Source organism: Scleropages formosus, chromosome 7, assembly GCF_900964775.1.
Source record: "Scleropages formosus chromosome 7, fSclFor1.1, whole genome shotgun sequence".
Lineage (NCBI taxonomy): Eukaryota > Metazoa > Chordata > Actinopteri > Osteoglossiformes > Osteoglossidae > Scleropages > Scleropages formosus.
In genome coordinates this window covers 32,230,731-32,253,627 of record NC_041812.1, presented here as the reverse complement: position 1 = coordinate 32,253,627, position 22,897 = coordinate 32,230,731, and the positions used below count along the sequence as shown (strand labels likewise).

General features: G+C 42.5%; 1 protein-coding gene across 4 annotated transcripts in view; it reads left to right on the top strand.

The window, feature by feature from the left end:
- The first annotated feature begins 17,001 nt into the window (after positions 1-17,001).
- Positions 17,002-22,897, top strand: part of LOC108942035 (aryl hydrocarbon receptor nuclear translocator 2-like) — a 31,066-nt gene continuing 25,170 nt past the window's right edge. For 2 of the 4 annotated variants that reach the window (XM_029253451.1, XM_029253452.1), the window contains exons 1-3: positions 17,163-17,305; positions 21,155-21,269; positions 21,568-21,615. In XM_029253451.1, the coding sequence (XP_029109284.1) occupies positions 17,275-17,305; positions 21,155-21,269; positions 21,568-21,615 (194 nt within the window). In that variant the 5' untranslated portion in view covers positions 17,163-17,274. Of the gene's footprint in view, positions 17,306-21,154; positions 21,270-21,567; positions 21,616-22,897 lie in introns of those variants that run through there. The other 2 variants (XM_018765067.2, XM_029253453.1) reach the window with 2 other exon arrangements.

Sequence of the window (22,897 nt, the reverse complement as noted above, 5' to 3'; positions counted from 1 at the left end):
ATTATAAGTGCACAGTAAGTCAGTAGTGAGCTTTCAGTTAGGAGGGGGTCTGCCAAAGTTTCTTGGAAAGGTTACCACTATGTGAAACATCCTAAAAATCTGAAGGAATTTTATTGTTCTGTTGCATGTATTTTCAATATAACAGCTACATGCCTGACCGCATCCAAAAAATCAGTAGAAGAGAAAAATTTGCAGCTACTTCAGTTTTCCTGACGGAGTCTGATTTGGAAATTTGTCATATGGCCATTCTAGAAGATAGTTGAATTTTTTTGTATTGTTTTGAGATTTACTATATGTCTGAGAAATATTGGATAGCCATCAAGATATACAGTGTTTCTGAGCCAAAGGTGTAAATAAGTGAAGTTTTATGTTGCTGTGTGATTTAGAGAAGCCTTCCAGCACCACAGCTTGGCAATTCCCTTTGGCTGAGATGTCAGTGCTGGTGAGATGCCGTTACTCTTTTTTATCAAGTTTGGTCCAAGCCTGAAGAATTTTTTACAGATCAGAACATTTCCAGCAGCATCATTTCAGCTACACAGACCAGCTGTCTATCAGGAAGAAATCACACTGCGTTGTAACAGCCCCAGAGTAGTGACCCATGACTTATGACCCACCTCAAACTTCTCCAACTCTGGTCAGAGCTTTAATTCACTGCTTTTTATAGTAATCCTTTGTTTTGATGCTAAACAATGATGATTATTGGCATTACTGTTGTATCCTGCCAGTCGCCCTCCTGGTATCAACGCTTTGCTTATAACGACTCTTGAAAATTACTACCCTTCTTCGAATTCCACCCCAATTTCTTCTGCTATAATGCCTTTTTGTCAAAGCATCTCTGAAAAAAAATCTAAAAATTAGTTTGTAAGATCATGCTTTCTTCTGTATTCTTACTCAAACTGATAAAAAAAAAAACCCTACAAAACATATTGTAGTGGCAGCGATGGGAGCAGTAACTCTTCCACAATGCAACACTGCCACTGTGGATATAAACAGTTATTATGCAGCCATTGTGGGGAGTTATGGGGGATTAATGACTCCTGTGTTCTGTTGCTGGAGAGTTTTCGGTCATGATGCAGAAGCTAAAGTTCATGTTCCGACACTTCATCTTCCGAGCCGTCTTTCTGTAATGCCACCAACAGGATGGTCCGGGTTCATTGTTACAATATTCCTGTGCAACTTAAATATCTTATAGTATGCCGTTGTAATTTATTACCATAATTATTTCATTTATTCTTATTTAAAATGTTTTATGTCATTTTAGAGACATTTCACAAAGGTTTGTTAGGGTTTTTTGAATGTACTGGGAAGCGACTATAATTTGCCCTCTGAGGAATAAAGGGTGGTGATACAGAGGTTTTGGCCGATGCCTGCTGTGCGGCCGGTGCGAGGTTCGGGTCCTGCTTGGGGTGCGTGTCTTCTTACCTCCAACAGAAAGTCTCAAACTTTCTGCTTTTCTTTTTTACTTGGTATTAAACAGATGCAGGTAAATTTCATTATGTTTTTAGTTATTTTTCTTTATTTTCAATATCTGAGATCAAAGACACTGAACAACTGGTACATGAACCTTCATGTCAAGGTAAATTCATAGTTTAGACAAGAGCTGTCCATGCCAGAAAGCTGCTCCAACAGCACCCCAAAATTATACTCTTATATCAGACAACCCTGCGTGACTGATATCCTTTTGATATTGTACCTTGAGGATTAGGCGAAGGCGCGATGATACCTGTGTCAGCATTTCAGGGATTAGCTGACATACATCAAATTTATGAACTCATTTTTTGGGTACGCCTTTGACCCTGTGCTGCAGAGCAATTATCGACCTTCCCAGGACCTCAACCAACCGTATCCTAGGCAACTCGATTAGCAACTTAATAGAGAGTTATGTCTGTGTGAGAAAGGCAGGACAGGTTTCTTTTAATCTGTGAATTAACCGGCCAGACCTGCACACAGCTTTGTGTGTTACCTCGGCAGATGATGTAACCCGATGAACTCTATGTAGTGCAGCATAGGCAATAAAAAAACATATGAACATGTCTATATTGAGTCTTTCCTAAGATCTGAGTGGTATGTTTTTGTATTTTTACCAACTGTAACTAATATGATAATATTGTGGTGAAAAGCCATTATATGTCATTATATGCAGCAACACAAAATCCTTCGGCCTTGATCCTAAATCCTTCACCTCCCAGCTAGCCTGTCTTCATGTTGTGAATTCCGTTTAAAACTGGACAACTCATTCATTTTGCCTACCTCCTCAGCTAAGAGTCTGGGAGTGATGATTGACTCAAGTCTTTCTTTTTCTCAGCACATCGAAGCCACAACCCAGACCTGCAGATACATCCCGCATAACATCTGCAGGATCCATCCTTACCTCACAGCTGACTCTTCCCAAATATTTGTCCAGGCCATGGTGATATCCCGTCTGAACTATTGCAGTTCTCTCCCGTCTGACCTTCCAGCCACTGCCATCAAACCTGCACAGCTGATACAGAACTCTGCTGCCCGAATTGTGTTTGACTTGCCAAAACGTTCCCTCGTATCTCCCCTCATCCTCTCTCTGCACTGGTGTCCTATAGCTGCCCGGATAAAATTCAAGACTCTGGTTACGGCTTACAAAAGCATCAGTAGAACTGCTCCCAGATATCTACAAGACCTGATCAACCACTACACCCCAACCAGACTGCTACACTCCTCCATCTCTGCCTGTCTGATGGTCCCACGCCCAAAAAGTCCCAAAGCAAAAGCAGGAAGGTTCTCGGTTCTGGCTCCGATGTGGTGGAATGACCTCCCCCTCTCACTCAGAACTGCTGAATCTCCGTCCACATTTTAAAAGGGTCTTAAAGCTCATCCCTTCCAAACTCACTTCACCCATGATCTCTGAAATTCGTGTAATATGTAAATGTTCATACGTGTTAACTTTGAGATCATACCTGTTAAACAACAGATAACCCTTCACGCAGCTACTCCTGTAATGTAATATAAATGTTTATATATATATATATATATATATATATATAAATATATAATACTAGGAAGGTGATTAGGAATTGTTGATATTTGCATAACGGTTTATGCAGCTATTCGTGTCATGTACATTGGTTCATATGGTGGTAAGAAACTAACCGCACTTAAGAATCACACGTTTGCATCTAAGTGTCTCTTTCGCCTTATGTAATGCCCACATTGTATTTTCTATGAGATGTACATCACTTTGGAGGGAAGCATCTGCTAAATGAATACATGTAAATGTAAATGTAAAATACCCCTTTTCTTATGTTGTTATTGAATCAGATACATACTGACACTAAGTGACAAGAAAATATTTGGAGTCCTGTTCTGTTTAGTCCTTTGTGTTTTTGAGACACCATCCCTAAGGATCCTCTCTGACCGATGTCTTATCTGTATGTGTTGAATACAACAGGACACCTAAGGCCCTCTAAACTGTGGTCCTTATTCTATGAAAGAACAATTGCTTTCCTTTGCCGGACAGGCTTTGGCAAGCTTAAGCAAAAAACGGAACAAACAGGATATGGGCAGTGATTAACGGCAATTGTTCTTAGGATGACTTGTAATTAAAATGACAAATCAGCCTGATGTGTGGCTTTGCTGGAAGAAGCTGCCTTCTTGGTTGCAGCCACCGATCAGTGAGCAAGCAGTGATGAGGAGGGTAGTTTTTTGGCTGTCAGGATGTTATTCCCAAGGTGACAACTGTTTTCTGCATGTCATGAGATTGTGGGTTACACACTGCCCATTCTCTCAAGTGAGCCATGACCCTCTTATACAGCTTGAACATCTGCCCTTGCCTTAATATTTAGTTCTGCAGGTGATATTATTTCTTCAGTACTGTCTATGGGTTCCTCAGGTCTACATCTTGCAATACATGTGCATTAAGGGAAGAAACATCAGAGTTTTAAGTCCCAGCAAACTCAGTTTGTCTACACTTTAGAATACTGCTCCAGATCATGAGTAGTTCCTGAAGAACAATGTCATAACTACTCAGTAGGATTTTCTTAATACACATTTCTGAACCGCTTGTCCCACACCGGGTCATGGGGAACCAGAGCCTACCCAGCCACACAGGGCATAAGGGGAGGGGACACACCCAGGACAGGACAGGACACCAGTCTGTCACAAGGCACCCCAAGCAGGACTCGAACCCCAGACCCACTAGAGAGCAGGACTTGGTCCAACCCACTGCGCCACCGCGCCACCATGCCCCTGATGATTTTCTTAATAGTTAATAATAAAAACGTAACCCCCAGTCATTATGTAATTTACTCATAAAGAGTAATAACGAGAGATGCCCCAAAGAAAATGAAGGTAGAACACATGGAATCTGCATATTTCTTATAAGGTAAGTTGGTTAGTGATGATTTTCCACAAAACAAAATTAAGAGGGGGGATTATTTCTTAAGTTTGTTTCTGGTTAGAGAACACAACAGACCCATTTAATTGATTGCAATACAATCAATCTTAATAAGTTATTTAATCAATTCAGTATGGTGATGCATGCAGGTACCAAGTCAACCTGGACCCATAGCAACCACTCACATGGTTTTCAAGGCAGGAACAAAAGTGGGTTGCCAGGTCCTTCCACTGCACATTGGGGGAGGTAAATGCAGCAAGAAGCACAGAGCCACCATACACCCCATGCAGGACTCAAACCCCAGACTCACCACACAGTAAAGCACTGGGCAAACCAGCTGCACCGCTGCACCATCACACACCTCTCACTTTGGTCATAGGAACATATAAAGTTCAAAATACTCTGACCAACCTCCTGAAGTAAAAGAGTAATCTGAAAATTGTATTATTAATAATAAACAGGACCATATATAGCCTGTTAATTGCCATAGGTAATTGTATGTGACTGTCGATGAGTAATTAATTCATAGTTATTCTAAATGAGCCTCAGTTAGTGTGTAGTACTGCAAGAGGCATACAGCATTTAATAGTTCTTAGTAACTACTACATAGCTAATAATTATCTAATTGTTACTTACCCCAAACATTACCTACTGATTAGTTCATCACTCTTCCTTTTAGTTGTCAGTATTAACTGCAGTTTTAATGATCACGACCCATTAGTTCTGCATTAGTTCCTGCATAACTACCTATTAACTACCCATTAAGTATGGAAAAGTATTCTAAAGTGTTACCCATTGTAAGACTCCTTGGAAAATAGTGGTCAGATAAATAACAGATGCCAATCACAATATTAATTGCAAATGTTAATATGTGAACTGTTATGTTAGTATGTGATGTTACAGAGGCCTTAGGGGATAGTCTCTTGTATACTCCCTTCTACTAAGATTTCAGTTGTACAATGCAGTTCATTATCATACTGGCATTGGCAGAGGCCACTTGTCCCAAGCAGGGTCTCGACGAGCTGGAGCCTAACCCGATGGCTCAGGGCACAGGGCCAGAGGGGGAGGGGACACACCCAGGACGGGATACCAGTCTATCGCAGGGCACCCCAAGGGGGACTCAAACCCCAGACCCACCAGAGAGCAGGACCCGGCCAAATCCGTTCCTCCAGCTCCCCCATTATCATATTTATATATGGTATGTAACAGTTGCTTGCCTGACTTGTGAAACCACAAGTGGTTATTTGAAATTACTGAGAAGCCAGACATTATGAAGAAAGCATCGACTGACACCTCAGCGGCACTACTCTACATGGATTTGGTGTGTGTGTGTGTGTGTGTGTGTGTGTGTGTGTGTGTGTGTGTGTGTCCAGTTAGTGACTGCTGGACACAAAGCTTTGTAGGGACAGCGGAAGATTTACAGCCTGACGCTGACTTCCACAGGTTTTGGGTGAAAAGACAAACTGTGATTACATACAGTATATCACGTGTATTTTATTCTAAGGTACATCAGGGAGCCCAAATCTTCAAACCATTCCGTTAAATTACTGTAGAAGTCAAGTGCAAGTGTCAGTGAGTCAAGCCTTACTTTCCTCACTAACCCACTTGGTCAATTCAAATGTGGAGAAAAAATTCCCTTCTCACTAACTATAGTAAATAAGAACTCCAAGAGTTCCTTGAGTCTCAGCTATCCTTAGCTTGCAAGAGAGATGAGTCTAAAAACAAGTTCCACATCCATATGATAATTGTCCTTCGCTGTCTGTTTCTTTGTGCTCCTATTTGTTTTTGCCTGACCCTTTTCCAGAGTTCTCTGCCTTTGTGTTTTTCTCTTTCTTTATTTTCCTGTCTCTGTAGGTGCTGAAGCACAAATTGCCATCCTGCCTTATCCTGGAAAGGTGTGAGCTCTGTTGCCAGCTCTGCTGATCTGCTGCGCTGAGGGTGGCGGAATGGCTCAGACACCTTGCGGGAGAGATACTGTGAAGAACAGTGTGCAACGGCGCTCCTTCCTGACGTCACTCAGCCATCCGCTAGCGTGAGCAGCGGACAATGGTGGGGGGTCTGAAATCTGAACGGAGATCGGTTGGAATGACCCGTATGACGACAGCAGGGAGGATCAATGGAGCATAGCAGTTAACTGTCACAGTAAAGGGTCCCGGGGGCCGAGTCGCACAAAAGGAGGCTGGACAATGGAAACCTGCCGCTCCTTTCAGTGACATATAAAATGCAACCTGGAGGTCTATATTTCAGTTTTTTTTACGGCTTTAGCAGTGACAGAGGGTTCACCTGCCCCAGCTGGTGTTGTCATAGTTTGAGAAGGCAATTAACATTTTTACTTAGCTGAAAATTTGCTCCAAAAGTGACTTACAAGAAATTGCAGTACCCAGGTATATACACATACACTGGCTGAGGCTGCTTGTCCCGGATGGGGTCGTGGCAAGCCGGGGCCTAGCCCAGTGGCACAAGGGACACACCCAGGGCAGGACACCAGTCCCTCACAAGGCACAGCAAGTGGGACGCAAACCCCAGACATGCCAGAGCGCAGTCCCCAGCCAAACCCACTGCGCCACTGCACCCCATCATCCCAGGTATATAGCAAGGTAATTTTTAAGGGAGCAGTTTCAGATTAAGTGCTTTGCTCAGAAATACTACCACATGGTACCATTTGAACCCATGTTCTGTGAGGGCAAGGCAATAGCCCCAACCAATGACCTAAGTCATTGATACAAACTGCAGTTGCTTCTGTAGTCTTGACTTTTTGCAGTTTTTGGAAGGTATCCCCTCCTTAGGCTATGTTGTTTTTATTTTATAAATTTTATGTCATGTTGGGGGGCGTGGTGGTGCAGTGGGTTGGACCGGGTCCTGCTCTCGGGTGGGTCTGGGTTTCGAGTCCCGCTTGGGGTGCCTTGCGCCGGACTGGTGTCCCGTCCTGGGTGTTTCCCCTCCCCCTCCGGCCTTACGCCCTGAGTTGCCGGCTAGGCTCCGGTTCCCCGCGACCCTGTATGGAACAAGCGGTTCCGAAAATGTGTGTGTGTATGTGATGTTGTAAAGGTGGCAGGAGAGACGTTCACTATTATTTAAATGACTGCCTGTGTCACCACTGGTCCCAGTGCTCCATTAAAGGGTGATCCGGTGACACCCTTGCCAAAGCAGACAGCATTAATTGCTGTGTAAACAGCCATCTGATCGCGGTCCAGGTTTGTTACTCCAGCGCCAAGACGCATGCATTGTGTGCTCCCAGACAAAAAGCAGCTCTCCACCCAGGAGAAATGTGGAAGGACCAGGGGACACAGGCAATGAGCTCTGACTCCCATCTTCACCTTGACCCAAACAGTAATACAGGATGCTTCTTCTGTTTGCAGTCGAGCCTCTAGGTCGATGACACCAGCCCCACTGCCCCAGTGGCGATGGACAAATGTTGAGGTGAAAAATTCAGGATGACCCCCTACGCCACAGTCCCAACTCCCAAACCCTGTACTATTACTCCAATTCCTTTAAAGATGAAAAGGGAGCAGTTTGCTATGTTCTTTCTGTAGCTTCATCATTTACATTGAATCAACTAATGCTTTTCTCCAAAGTGACATACAGTTATTTGCCCATTAATGCAGGCAGGTCATTTTTACTGGAGCACTTCAGGGTAAGTATCTTGGTTAAGAGTACTACAACTGGATATCAGATTTAAACCTGTAACTTCGGGTCCAAAAGCAGCAGCTCTATCATTACGCTACCAGGTGCCCAAAGGGAGCATCGCACCCTTTTCCTGCATTATGTCAGCCTTCATATATCAGTCAGCTCTCTGCTTACAGGAGGAACAGTGTTTCTGCACCTGTTTCACTGCTTCAATGAATGAGTGTGTATAGACAACTTCAGCGGACTTCTTTTTGTTAGGCAAAGCAGAATAGCAGTTTAGCCTCTCATTATCTCCAGCCATTAATTTGCATCCTCATTTACATGACTTTAAAAAAACATACTTTGAAAGATTTTTCCACTTAACAAATATCATCGCAGCTATAGCTACTGCTGAAAACAGTACAGACACCCCTCGACTTACGCAAACAGACCATTCATCAACCACTTACGTAAGTCAAAAGTTACGTATTTCAGATTCCCCCTCCTCCCCCACCATTCAACATAATAAGATTAATAATTTTTCCATCTCAGTTATTGCATCTTGATGTTTCTTCGTTATTATTGTTGTTTGCATGCTAGCTGTTCCTTTCGCGTGCTCCTTTATTTGTGCAGCGTTCTTCACCATCGTATTCACAGTCGATACGGCCAAACCTGGTTCCTACTGTAGATGATAATCTTTGTCCAGCTTCTTATGTCCTTATTATTTTCAACTTCATCTCCAAATCGATTGCTGTACACTTGCGAGATGGTCCTTGTCTTTTTTCAAGTGCACGTTTACCACCAGGCATTGTGAATAATGATCAAAAATACGGAAAAAAAGCACTACACTAACGACAGGAGATGAGTTCACAACTCAAAACGTGGGAACTGGGAAGATGTAGCTTCCTGCCTTGTCTGGCTACGCTGACTTGCACTTAATGTATTTCAGATATTTTGCGTAAAATAAAAGTGCTATCTGTAAATAATGTGTATGCCGGGAGTTTTTTTTGCGTAAATCTGGATTTACGTAACTCAAGTAGAGGGGTGTCTATACTCTAAAGTGTTGGTCTGAAACGGAAATTGTACTCCTAGATTTATGCGATATAAACACACACACACACACACACACACACACACTGACTGAAGCCACTTGTCTCAAGCGGGGCTGCAGGGAGCCAGGGCCTAGCCCGGTAGTGGAGGGCGTAGGGGACATGGGACAAACCCAGGATGGGATGCCAGTCTGTCACAGGGCACCCCAGGCGGGACTCAAACCCCAGACCCACCAGAAAGCAGGAACAGACCAAACCCGCTGTACCACCACACCCCCCGTGCTATAAATCCAAAGTAAATAAGAGCACCTTAAGAAAGCGGAGGAGACGTCAGGAATCTTTAATATTTAACCATTAATCTGATGAACTGTGGTCTTCGCCTTCTTTGTAAATATTGACATTATGGTTCAATGACGTAGGAATCAAAATTTTCAGTAAAAATCTGTACTTTTGATTGTTAAAAATATTCTTTTGAGATGAATCAGAATGTTCGAGGTTAGTTATAAATCTGTTACTTCTGTGTTTGCGTACCTTTTTCTATCTGTGCATGATAGCACTCAAATCTAATCAGCTGCTCTCCAGAACTTGCCTTTCAAATACTCCCTGAAATTCAGGTTCCATTTAAGGCAGACTGTAATTTCATTTAAATGGACATGAACTTTTAATTCTCTGTCTATTATATTAGCGTTCACTCCCAGAGGGGAAAAGGCAATGGGTTGAAAGCTTAAATAAATGAGGATTACGTTTCCCTGATAAAGTTGGAAAATGCCCACCTTGCAGAATCCAACTTTAAGAAGCAGAGACAGTGCAGCCGCATATGAAAGTGAATCCAAATGTCATGGCAGGACACTGTTTGAATGACTTGCATTATATGTCTCTTCAGCTTCCACGAACCTGCGCTTGGGAACTTCAAGCCTTATCTAAGTCTTTAAGAAGGTTCAGAGAAGCCTTGCAGAAACCCCAGAGCAATCCAGACCTACTGACAATACAGGTGTTAATGTCCAGAAGAAGCTGAGAAAAGTGTCGGTCGATGCTTTCTCATTGTATACCAGCTCACTATGTGGGAAGTGTTACTAACCCCCATGTCAGCACATCTTACGCCACAAGCTGAAGAAAAACACCTGTCGTCTAGTCCCGCGGCTGGATCCTCAAAGTGTCCACCAGAAATCCAGAAGCTGACATGCCGTTTTGTTAGCAGATTGACAAAGGAAATATTGTACCTGCCTGCTCTTCCATCCTGTGGTGCTCCTAAGGCAGTCTGTCAGCGGAGCAGAGAGATCACACTGCTGCCACCACGTACCGCCGTCTCCGCAGGTCTGGGAGTGAGCAGAAGCTGCCGGCAGCTCCACATGGGTGCGTCTCTGGAGTGAGCATTCCAGAGCACTCTGCTCAGCTCAGCTCAGCTCGCACGTCTGAGCAGTATCTGGACGCCCCTGCTGAGCCCTGACGCGACTGCAGAGTGCTGTCTGTGTGTGTGTGGCTGGGGCTATGTAAGGGTGTGTATAGAATGCATGCGTTTGTGAAGGCCTCTTTGTCTGTGTGTTTGAAAAGAAGAGCCTCTGCTCGGGAGTCTATGTGTATCTCAAAGTTTTGTGTGTTTTTGCACGTGGTTTGTGGGTGTCCTTGTGTATCTTTGTGTTCCGAGCCGATGATGTAGGGCGAGACCACCTGCACAGCCTCGGACCCCCACTCAGAGATAAGAGCGGAAGTCCAGGTAGATGTTAACACTCAGGCCTGTGTTTTTTATTTCTTTCTTTGCCAGTTTTTACTTAGTGGCTGAAGATTCACTTTATGTACATCTATATATATTTGAAAACACTAAACATCAGGAAATAAAAATCCTTTACAGTACTTCACAGTTCCCGTTGCACCATGACAATCTGTATGTATGTTTCATCTGTGAGTGTTTTTTTTTAAATGTGTACTAAGTAGAGAGAAACAGTATAACACAGTAATTGATGCAGGGAAACTGTCCTGTTATGCTGTGTTTTGATAAACGACTAACTTTTCAAGTAGTTTTGTCCATTTTAAAATCATTTAATGATATTTTAGCATCAATGGGTGTAGGATTTGGGGCTCAGGAACACGTTACATTTTCTACCATTGAAACCAGTGGAAATTATGCATTTGAGTAATGGGAATTCACCTTATCCAGGCTTTTTTCAAGAATGCATTACCTTTATATAATGGGGGCTGTGCTGTACTTTATTAAAAAAACATTCAAAATTCACGCTGGGGCTGAGATCAAACCCAACGCATGATGGAAGACCGGGCTTAGATTCTCAGGAATTCCAAAAACATAAATCATCTCCTCTTACATACTTGTACATTTCATTTATACAGTTTTGCAGTGTACATACAGCATACTTGCAGTTTAGCAGTTGTGTCACAGGGCTGTTATACTCTACAGCTTACTACTTCCCAAGTGACCTGTGTTTCATCTAAAAACTAGCTGCATCCCATCCTTTAGTCCAACTACCTATCATCTGCTGTGACCTGGAAATCAGAAACAAATCAACACATTAAAGACAGTGTCAGTAAATTAGGACATATGTGAAAGACCAGCACAGTTTATTAATTTTTTTCTTCAAGGTGATAGCTAGATCTTGTATCCAACCAACCAACCAACCAAATAATTTCAATAACCGCTTGTCCCGAATGGGGTCTTGATGAGCCAGAGCCTATCCTGGAGACATTGGGGTGGGGTGAGGTGGGGGGGTCACACCTTAAATGGGATGGGATCCTCTATCCTATAGTGGAAAATCTAAAAAAAAAAAAAAAAAAAACATATTTACAATATTCTTAACTTACAATAAAATTCTGGCTAAAATTTGACTAAATCTTAACAATTACTGCACACCTTGATGAAATACTATATGCCACAATTATAAAAATGTTATGCAGATGGTATTTCCTTTTAATTTAGCTCTTTACTGTTCATAATTTGCAGTGGCATCCCTGTGTACGTAGTTATTTTGAAATACATTTATTGTTGCTGTTGTCATCTTCATCACTTAGCTGCTTAGCTGATGTCTTGGTCTAGGATAATTTCATATGTTCTTGCAGCTGGGTATTTTACTGGACGAATTCAGGTATATTCACAAAAACATTTCAAAATCCTTAAACCACGCTTTTGTATCGTAACCATGCTTAATTTTGATGGAATGTTTTTCAACTCTGTAACTCGTTACTTTAACTTTACATGGACAGACATACTCCCAATTTATCTTAATGAATAAAAACACTTATGAAAGTCTTGTTGAAATATGACAGCACACAGGTTTTTGAGCAAAACCTATAGCTATTGAGCTGTAAATAGACCCATCTCTATTATTAATTTAATTGTGTTTTCTTTTACATATTCCTTTTATGGATGTATTATTTACACCTAATTGAAGTTTCTTTATAATTTCAATTTGTTTTTTTGTTTTTTGGTGTGTAGTATTGAATACTGCTTGACAGTGCATTTAATCCACTTTATTTCCAGCCCAATAAATAAATAGTGCTCTTACTAGAATTGGTCTCAACTAAATGAATCATTCAGTTACTCAAGTATTAATTAGTTATTTATGACACATTTTCCAGTAAATTTAATATACTTTAAAACATATTATTATGGTGAAAACGTTTAAATTTGGTTATAAGGTTTTATAGAACCTCACATGAGGCTTGGGCAAGTCAAAAAGTCTCCTATCCCAATTAAAGTCAGAATGTGTTAAACAGTATTTATCTATATATACAGTATGCAAACTGACTTGTGCAGTAATACAGACATAGAAGGATTTCACTTCATTTCAGATTAGTAAATGGTGGTAAATAAACCCAAATCTATTTATAATTTACATACATGGTCATGATGGGGGGTGCAGTGGCACAGTGGTGTGGTGGGTTGGACCAGGTCCTGCTCTCTGGTGGGTCTGGGGTTTGAGTCCCGCTTGGGGTGCCTTTGTGACGGACTGGCATCCTGTCCTGGGTGTGTCTCCTCCCCCTCCAGCCTTTCGCCGTGTGTTGCTGGGTTAGGCTCTGGTTCCCCCTGACCCAATATGGGACAAGTGGTTTCAGATGGTGTGTGTGTGTGTGTGTGTGTGTGTGTGTGTGTGTGTGTGTGTGTGTGTGTATATATCTACACGGTCATGTTTGGTGAATCAAAACATGTCATTAGTAGTGTTTTCAAAAATATATAAAAAAAATCAGCTATTACTTAGAGTCACCAAAATTAAATGTGGTATGATAGTGTATTATACAACTGGAAAAAAGTGTGGACCTAATGGACAACCCATCTGCCTTTAAATCAAAAGACTGAGGGTTTCTGGTCACGAATGTCCTTGGAGTATGATGGCAAAATCTAGCCAGCAACTTCTGATGAATTGTAATACAGAAAACTTAATTTTGCATCAAGAAAATCTTGCTTAAAAAATCCCTTTGATGAAAATATGCTGTATTAGAACATGTAGTCTAATGATTACAATGTCTGACTTGGGCTTGGAACAATGAGGGTTCAAGTCCCTCCGTGGTTAGTGATGACTTAAAATACCAGCTGTTAATGACTGAATGTTAAAGGGTTGTCTTAAAATTTCCATCTGCATTATGTTAATAATTGCCTATTAGCCAGAACACTTCAATTTACTGTAAGTCCATAGGATCTAAAAATGCAATTAAAAAAATGAAGATTGTTTATAAGGCAGGAACCAATGATTTTGTCTCTTGTTTTGATGGGGAAAATCTTGTTAATACAAACATTAATGTTTGTTAAAATTTAGTTTAAAATGCTAATAAGTAAGGGGTGCATGGTGGCGTGGACCAGGTCCTGCTCTCTGGTGGGTCTTGGATTCGAGTCCTGCTTGGGGTGCCTTGCAACAGACTGGCATCCTGTCCTGGGTGTGTCCCCTCCCCCTCCAGCCTTACACCCTGTGTTGCTGGGTTAGGCTCCAGCTCCCCGCGACCCTGTATGGGACAAGTGGTTCGGACAGTGTTTGTGTGTGTGTGTGTGTGTGTGTGAATCAGTCATATTAGTTTTTCAAGAACTTCCTCAAGTGTTACCATTACTAAGTGGCCATGTGTCAAAGGAAATGTTGCTTAACTTCATGGGAAATTTTAAGCTCCTTTACAGATTGAAGATAATTCACTTTGCAATGTCTATGGTGCTATGTAGTTTGCTACGAATGCCTTTAGGAGTGGATGTCATTGTGTTACCACATGGATGTTTACCTTTCTCTCCAAAGACTGTGGACTTGTGCCCTTTCTCGATCAATGTTCATGCTAGATGCCATTGTTCATGTGGTAACAGAATGACAACATTTTATGTTGAATGTCAATGTATAGTGCGGGGGCGCGGTGGCGCAGTGGGTTGGACTGCAGTCCTGCTCTCCGGTGGGTCTGGGGTTCGAGTCCCGCTTGGGGTGCCTTGCGACGGACTGGCGTCCCGTCTTGGGTGTGTCCCCTCCCCCTCCGGCCTTACGCCCTGTGTTGCCGGGTAGGCTCCGGTTCCCCGTGACCCCGTGTGGGACAAGCGGTTCTGAAAATGTGTGTGTGTGTGTGTGTGTGTGTGTGTCAATGTATAGTATTTTACTCTTAATATTTATGTTGGGCTGCAAAAAAGGGTTGCATGGCTTGATGGATAAGGACCTTTATGTTTTTAAAGATAGATTTTAAAGATTTACAGGAAGGTGTCCAAGCTCCACTGATAAACATGTGATATTGTGTAGAAGCATACAAAGTCCTCTGTGAGGTACACTGGAGCTCAGCATTGTAGCATGTATAGTCTGGGAGATAAGATTAAAAATACATGTCCTCTAGAGTGGACAAAATGAATGCTTGCTGACCTCCAACAGTTATAATTGGAAAAACACCTCGTAAAAACAATTACCCTGACATGTAATCTGAAAAACACAAATGACAGTTGCAGTGCAGCATTTCACTGTATGTAAAATGAAATTAGTATGAATTGCTTTAAAAATTTATCCTCAGTTGAATCAAGAGGGAAAGAGCTGAGATCAGCCACACTTGAGTCACTTACACTGTCCCTTGGCCCTTTTGGGGTAAAAGTAAGTACTTCCTACACACAGGAGAGTGCTCAAAAAACTGCAGTAGTTAGCCCCTCAACTCTAAGCCACGGTTTTTTATTTTTCCATGTCCCATGAGAGATGATATAATTGTATGTCTGATAAATTAGACAGAAGAATGAGGAGAATTTGTGTGGGTCACAAAGGCTGATAACTGAAGAGATTTAAAAATGAAAAAAGAGCTGAGGGGATAGGCAATGAAGCAGTACTCTGATGAATCCCTTCTTCAGCAAATTTATCACCGGATGCTGGCAACTCAGCAATGTTTTATTGATGGTATTCCAGCCCCAACACAGTCAGTGTTTGTCCAAACCACAGTCATTCATTGCTTTCCTGAAAGTTTCAGCTCGGTATCCCTCTTCAGTCCAGGCCTGTGCGGTGGCATTTTTGTGCAGTCGGTGCACCTTAAATTGCTTATTGCCACAGGGAACTGCCACCATCATATTTTATTAATATGTTTATGTGTAGAAGATTGCTAATTCATTATTCATATTTAGCTCTTGGTAGCATTTAGAAACATCACACAGTGTAGCAGTTGTGAATGTGGACCTGTAACCTGAAGGTTGTAGGTCTCAGTCCCTCTCCTTGTCCTGCTGCAGTAGCTTTGAGCAGGGTATACAGGCAGCCCCCGGGTTACGAACGTCCGACTTATGTACAACCCACAGTTACGAACCAACCCAAGCCTATTATATTAAAAATTCGAGTTACATAGAATGGTTCATAAAAATAAACGGCGTTACTTTGCAACTCACATCAAAACATTGCGCGTCTACAGCAGCTCGTCAGCTCGTGGGCAGGGCGCGTGAGCCTGAAGTAGGACAAAGACTTTGTTCTTTTCCATCGGACCACGCTGCTGTTAACAGTGACTCGCGTGTTACTGTATTTGGCTTTAATTTTTTTGTTTTCTTTCTCTATTATAAATACTGTAGTAACATTTATTTTAATGTTAAAGACATTTTAGTATATCTGGAAGTGTTTCTTTAATGTTTTTTATGCATAGAAAGGTGCACAATAAACTATAACAAGCGTTTGACTAACTGACACACACACACGATCCAAGATTGCTTGTCAGAGCCTAACCTGGCAACACAGGGCACAAGGCTGAAGGGGATACAACCAGAATGGGACACCAGTCTGCCGCAAGGTACCCCAAGCAGGACTTGAAACCCAGACCCACCACAGAGCAGGAAACAGCCGAACCCACAGTACCACCACACCCCCAAACTAACTGACGTTAGATACAAACAATACCTAACTGTTTCGACTTACGTACAAACCCGATTTAAAGACAGACTGAGGAACGGAACTCGTTCGTAATCCGGGGACTGCCTGTACTCATAGTTCCAGTAAAAATACCCAGCTGTATCAATGGCTCAGGATCTTTCCTTTACTTTGGATAAAAAAACTCGGGTAAGCAGTGGATTAAAAGTAATTGGTACCTTAGCATTTGATTTAATCAGACATTATTATTTCGTATTTGTTTTTCGTCATACTATGTATGTGTTAAACGCTTGTCACAGTCACTGCATGAGAAGACTCTTCTGAAGAGCGCTCTATATAAACTGAATGTTATATCTGCTAAGTTTAACGATATGACTTTTATTTGTGCACTCCTATGTTAATAAGTCACTATTTTGTAGTTATAGCTGGAATTCTTTTTAGCTAATATTAATTAATAAGCAAGTAGTGAACAGTTGGAAAACCTTCGCTACGCTCGGACAACACTGTCAGAGCGGGATTGGAACTGACAGCCTTCAGGTGATTTTAGCCAGCATCCCTAACGGCGGTATCACTGACTGTTTTCATATGAAATGTCACACTCGTCTATTATTGTAAACAATAACTTTTCCATGTTCTAAGGCAGCAGCCCGCCGCTCTCTATTGTATCGATTAACCGAGGACAAGTCTCGCGGTATTTGGCCGTTCAGACGTTTCCCCCTTAGTCCCAGAAAAGAATCCGTGTTCAGTGTGTGTGTATTTCTGCGCCCGGTCTCCCGCGAGCCTTCGCCTGGCCGCCACGCGCACACGGGGGATTCCGCGCGGCTTCGTCGCGCTGCGCGTGCAGACCTCACCCCTCCCGCCCGCCCGCCTGCCGCGGGATCTTTCTCCCGCGCGCCAAGGTGCGTCACTTCGGGCTGCCGCATTCGCTCTCCTTCTTCCTCGGTCTCCGGTTCTCTTCACGCGCAGCTCCATGGCAACGTCCACCGCGGTGAGCGCGCCGGGTAAGTCCGCAGATGGCCTCTGTTCTGTGTTGTTTGTGCGTGTGTGCGCACGAAAGGTTTTTTTTTTTTTTTACAAACATGCCGTCGTCTGTGTGGGGTGTTATATACAAAGGAAGGAGGACAGATAGTCCAGCGACGGCGTTCCAAATTACCTCCTCCTGCCACACACACACACACACACACACACACACACACACACACACACACACACACACACACGGCTCCTTTCCTCCTTTGTTAATACCTCCGTTTCCTTCCACACATCATCATGGCTGTCAAAACGTAATTGCAGCGCATTTCTTTGTTTTGTTGTTGTTGTGTGTGTGTGTGTGTGCGCGTGTTTGCGCCTGGGGGAGGGGGGCTTCTGTGCACTGCGCGCGCGCCTGTGTGTGTGTGTGTGTGTTTCCTACATGCCCTTACTGATGTACCACAGGGATCCTACTTGTCTCTGGTCTTCTTTCACATGACATGATCATTTCCATTTCTACACATGAGTTGTACATTCTGTTACTGTCCCTGCCTGTTGATCCTCACTCTCATTTCTTGTACAGCCTTGTTTCCTTTAGTTTTTACAAAAAAATATATTTTCTTTCTAAGCTTTTCCTGTTTTGGAACCCTGCTTTTTACAAATTAGTCATATTAGAGGTTAGAAGTAAGAAAGAACTTACAGTGGTAGAGCCCTGGAGTAAGAGATTGACCCCACATTTCCATAATAAAATACCTAGTTGTATAAATAGCTTCAATACTGTTCTTAGCCATGGATACAAGAGCTAGGTAGTGAAAAAATAATAAGTACTAATTAAAAAACAATAACATGATTTTAGAAACATTGTCAATTTCTTTTTCTAAGTTGTGACTGAGGGCAAACCCAAAATTAAAAACTGTTACAGTGGCCAGTAATTGCCTCTCTCGGTTTAAATGGGCACGCCCCTTACTTAACACATAAAACTGCGTTGTATTGTAGTTATTTTAATGTTTAATAAAATATATTTTATATTAAATGGACTTGGATCCTTCTCATTTGTCTATATTCACATTTTCACAGTGAAGGAAACCTTTTCTGGGTTTTAACCCTCATCAGGTTCTGCAAACCAAGAAAAAAGGTTCCTCTGAAGTCTATAACCTTAGACCATGTGCAGGATTTAAAGCTGATAGCATCATGTACTGTACAGTGTAGTACAGGATAGTGAAATAGTGTATTTTTTCAAAAATATATTTGAGTTGTTGGGAAAACGTAAGCAAAAGTATATGTGTGTTTCTGTGTATTTATAGTAAACTATAGATACATATATAAACATACAGTATACTGCATGCATGTATATGCAGGGGGTTGATGCGGTAATGATGGGATGAACACATCCAGGACATTTACATTTATTTATTTAGCAGATGCTTTTCTCGAAAGCGACTTCCAATAAACTCTACGCAGTGTTACCAGCCCACACACCTTATTCACCGTGGTGACTTACACTGCTAGATACGCTACTTACACTGGGTCACTCATCCATACATCAGTGGAACACACTCTCTCTGTCTGTCACTGACACACTATGGGTGAATCTGAACAGCGTGTCTTTGGACTGTAGACTCACCGGGAGTCCACACAAGGGTGAGCTTCTCATAACCATGACAAATGAGTTGCATTTTATAGCAGATACCGTTTTGAAGCTGAAATGAAACTCTTGGGGGATGGGCACAATTTGTGCCTTGGGACATGGGAGAGGCCGGATTGCCCCGGGGGCAGCAAACGTGGGGCCTTGGGGGGTTGTTGGCATGAGTGAAGGCGGCTCAAGTGTTTTCAGAGAAGATGGGGTTTGCCTTTCTTTTCTTCAGTCAGTTGCTAACAAGGGGAGAAGTTTTTTTGGTTTTTTTTCTGTTACAAAGCTCCTCAACATACAAACACTTCCGAGACCAGAAGAGAGTTTGCATCTTGTTCGGTTTGTAACTCAAAGGTCACTTTTAGTCCAAAGTTAAAATGAATAAAAATAATGCAGACCTCTGTACGTTCAATTGCTGGCTTGAGTTTGTAAAATCCTCAGGTATCGGACTAATACATTTAAAAAAAACTCTGCAGCACTTCTTTTCTTATTCACTTTGGAGAACCACTTATCCTTGTCAGGGTCACAGTAAGGAGCCTATCCCAGAGTCACTGGGCACTAGGCAAGGAGGGTATCACCTTGGATGTGATGAGTTCATCGCAGAGTATTTACACACTATGAGCAATTTAGAAGCAGTAATTCACTGGAAACACGTTGTTGGACTGTGGGAGGAAACCAGAGCACCCATAGAAAACCCATACAAACACGGGGAGAACATAAAAACAGCCGGAGTTAGATTTCGAACCTATGCATGAACATCCCAGGCACTGTGAGTCACAGCCACTATCCACTGCTCTGCTGCCTAATTTTGATTCTTTTTATTAATTTTTTAACTCGAGTCTACATTAAAATACACACACACACACACACACGCATTTTCAGAACCGCTTGTCCCGTACAGGGTCACGGGGAACCGGAGCCTACCCGGTAACACAGGGCGTAAGGCCGGCGGGGAAGGGGACACACCCAGGACGGGACGCCAGTCCGTCGCAAGGCACCCCAAGCGGGACTCGAACCCCAGACCCACGGGAGAGCAGGACTGTGGTTCAACCCACTGCACCACCACACCCTCCTACATTAAAATAAATACTAATAAGTCCAAGATTTCCACAATACCTGTCCAGTCATGACTGCCAATCAGTTCATCGCATTATCATGTGGAGCATCCATCTTTTCACCACAATAAGTGAATTTTTTTTTTTAAACTGTGTTTTTTATTTTTTACTTTATGTGCTGCACCTTCATCACCATGGTAATTGTGTACCTCTCCTTACCAGTGGTGTTATTTTTAGCAACATTATATTTATCTGATGCTTTTGTGCAGAGCAACTTTAAATTATTTACCCATCAGGATGATTTTTGCTCTAGCAATTTAGGGTAAGTATTTTGCACAATGATGGAAGTGGGATTTAAACCTGTAACCTTTGAGTCCAAAGGTAGTACCTCTAACCACTACACTACCAGTTGTCCGCGGTAGGGTTTGTAAACCGTTCAGTTAAGGTGGTCTTACTCGCCGATTCTGTTTACTGCACCTGTTGCCTTGGCGGGTAAACAGGTCACATGTCACTGTGCTGCAGACCGAAATTTTAGGAAATGTGCTTTTTTTTGGGGGGAGGGGAACGGGGAGGAAAATGTTTGTATTGTCAAATTCATAACTCTTTGGTTTTTAAAACGAGAAGCCAGTTTGTTTTAGTGATGTTTTGTGCTGTTACAGCTGAGCAATTACCTTTCTGAAACTTATAAAGTGCCCATTGCAAAGTCATATTTTTTCTCATTTTTGAATTTGTGCAAAATTATGGGCAATTATGAAGAAATATTGTAAGACAAACTCTTTGAGTCAAGGCTTTGCATTGCCTAGAGTTTGTGCGATTCGTAAATCTGAGAACGAGTAAGAGTTGTGGCAGTAGTAGCGCGGTGGTTGGAGTCACTACTCACTCAGTACTTACCCTCGTTTGGTCCAGTAAAAAATACCGAGCTGTTTAAATGGAGAAAATCGTTGTCGGTGGGCTTTGGAGAAAAGTGTCTCATAAATAGAAATTTCATAAATGAAACGAGAGCTTCCCCTGCAGGGGGTTGAGCTCCTGTTGCTGGCGTTCAAATAGGAGACTGGGATTGAGTCCGTCATTAAGTGTACATGCTGTCCATATTATGGGTCTTAGTCTAGGGTGTCTGTATTGGCAGGCTGAAAGTGTGTGTGTGAGAGAGCGTGCATTTCTGCCAGTAATGGTACCACCGGTGTCTTGGGTTACAGAAATGGGCTCGGAGCTCCCTCCCTCCGTTGGCACGAGTGGAACCGCACTGGGGTCCGGCCAGGTCAGGGGACCGGGGGCCATCCAGGGAAGGGGCAGCAAGAGGAGGTCAGCAGGGTGAGTACTTGATGTTGAGAGTAATTCCCTGGTGTGCGTGCGTGCGCGCGCACACACACACACACACACACACACACACACACACACACACACACACACACACACACACACACGTGCGCGCGCGCGCGCATACGTGAAGCAATCTGTACAGGAACATTGTGTCCTCACCACACAGCTAGACTGATCATGAGGATCTCTAAAAAAAAAAAAAGACATTACTTGTGAGCAGCACTGGTTTGATTTGATTTATTGTATTTCCTTATTTAATTTTTTTTCATTTTTTTTTTTTCCTTCCCAGGATGGACTTAGACGATGATGATGGAGAGGGGCCCAGCAAATTTTCAAGGTGAAAACAGAGAAATATGGTCATGTGACCTTTTAAAATTTCGATTCAGTTTTCCAGTGAGTTTTCTCTTTGAGAGAAGGCCACCGCGGTGTAGTTTCTGATAAGTTTACGACCATTCCTGCATTAGACACAAAGAGGAATTTTATTTATTACATGGACGTGAAACTCTTTTGTTTATTGTTATTGTCTTGTGTTTCACATTGGCACCAAACCACAACCAATTCTGCTACAATAAGCAATTAAGCATTTACGTAATGTATGAAAATCACAGGGCTGTTTCGTTTACATTCCTGTGAATATTTGGTAAATGTGACCTTCCGTTTTCTGTCGGTCACTATGTTTCAGTGCGTTGCTCATTGTTTACTCTTTGTGTTTGTTTATCTTCAAAGGACCTGTATCCCCTTTAAACAGCGTGTGTGTTATGCCAGTGGAAAGATCGGGAGGTCCCTAAATAGAGAACTGTTTTTATGAATGGGGCAGCTGGTGGCATAGTGCTTAGAGCTGCTGCTTTTGTACCCAACGGTCGTAGGTTTGAGTCTCGCCACCTGCTGTAGTACCCTTGAGCGAGATACTTACCCTGAAATTGCTCCGCTGAAATAACCAGCTGTATAACGGTAAATAATTGTACATAGCTTATCATTATGCCAGCGGAGAGAGCAGGAGGTCCCTAAATAGAGAACGTATCTTCATTCCTTTGGAAAAAAGTGTCAGCTAAATGGAAAAAATGTATGAATATCGTAACATAGTGTTTATGGAATATTCATAAAAACAGTTCTCCGTTTAAGGGAGAAATAATCAAAACTGTGGTCATTAAGTACTTAACACATATGGCTTGAAGTTCCAGACCACCTAGAAGAAGCTGATGACAAAGGGGATACAGTGACTTTAAATGACTTTTTTCCCCAACCGTGTTTGTTGCAGCCTGTGTGTACGCTTATCTGCATAAATGAATGTGAATCTGAATCTGCAGTGATGTTGTGATTAACTCCTTTATGGGTGTGTTTTTAAAGGGCACACCTGTCCTGAAGGTGCTATGTTCATGCAGGTGTTTTTTCTGTTGGCAGGTATGTCCACAGTCACATTCGCGCTGGTAAGGAAAGGTTCACCAGGTGGGACAAACCTGCGGGAGCTGCAGAGGCTTGCAGCTCTGTGCTTCGCCTAGGAGGAACCCCCTCGTCCAGCTGTACCCCTAGCGTGTGCCTCTGCTCCCATTTTCCACATTCAATGCATCATGTTTTTTAAAGTCTTTAAAGCACATTTCCAGATGTGGCATAGCAGGTAG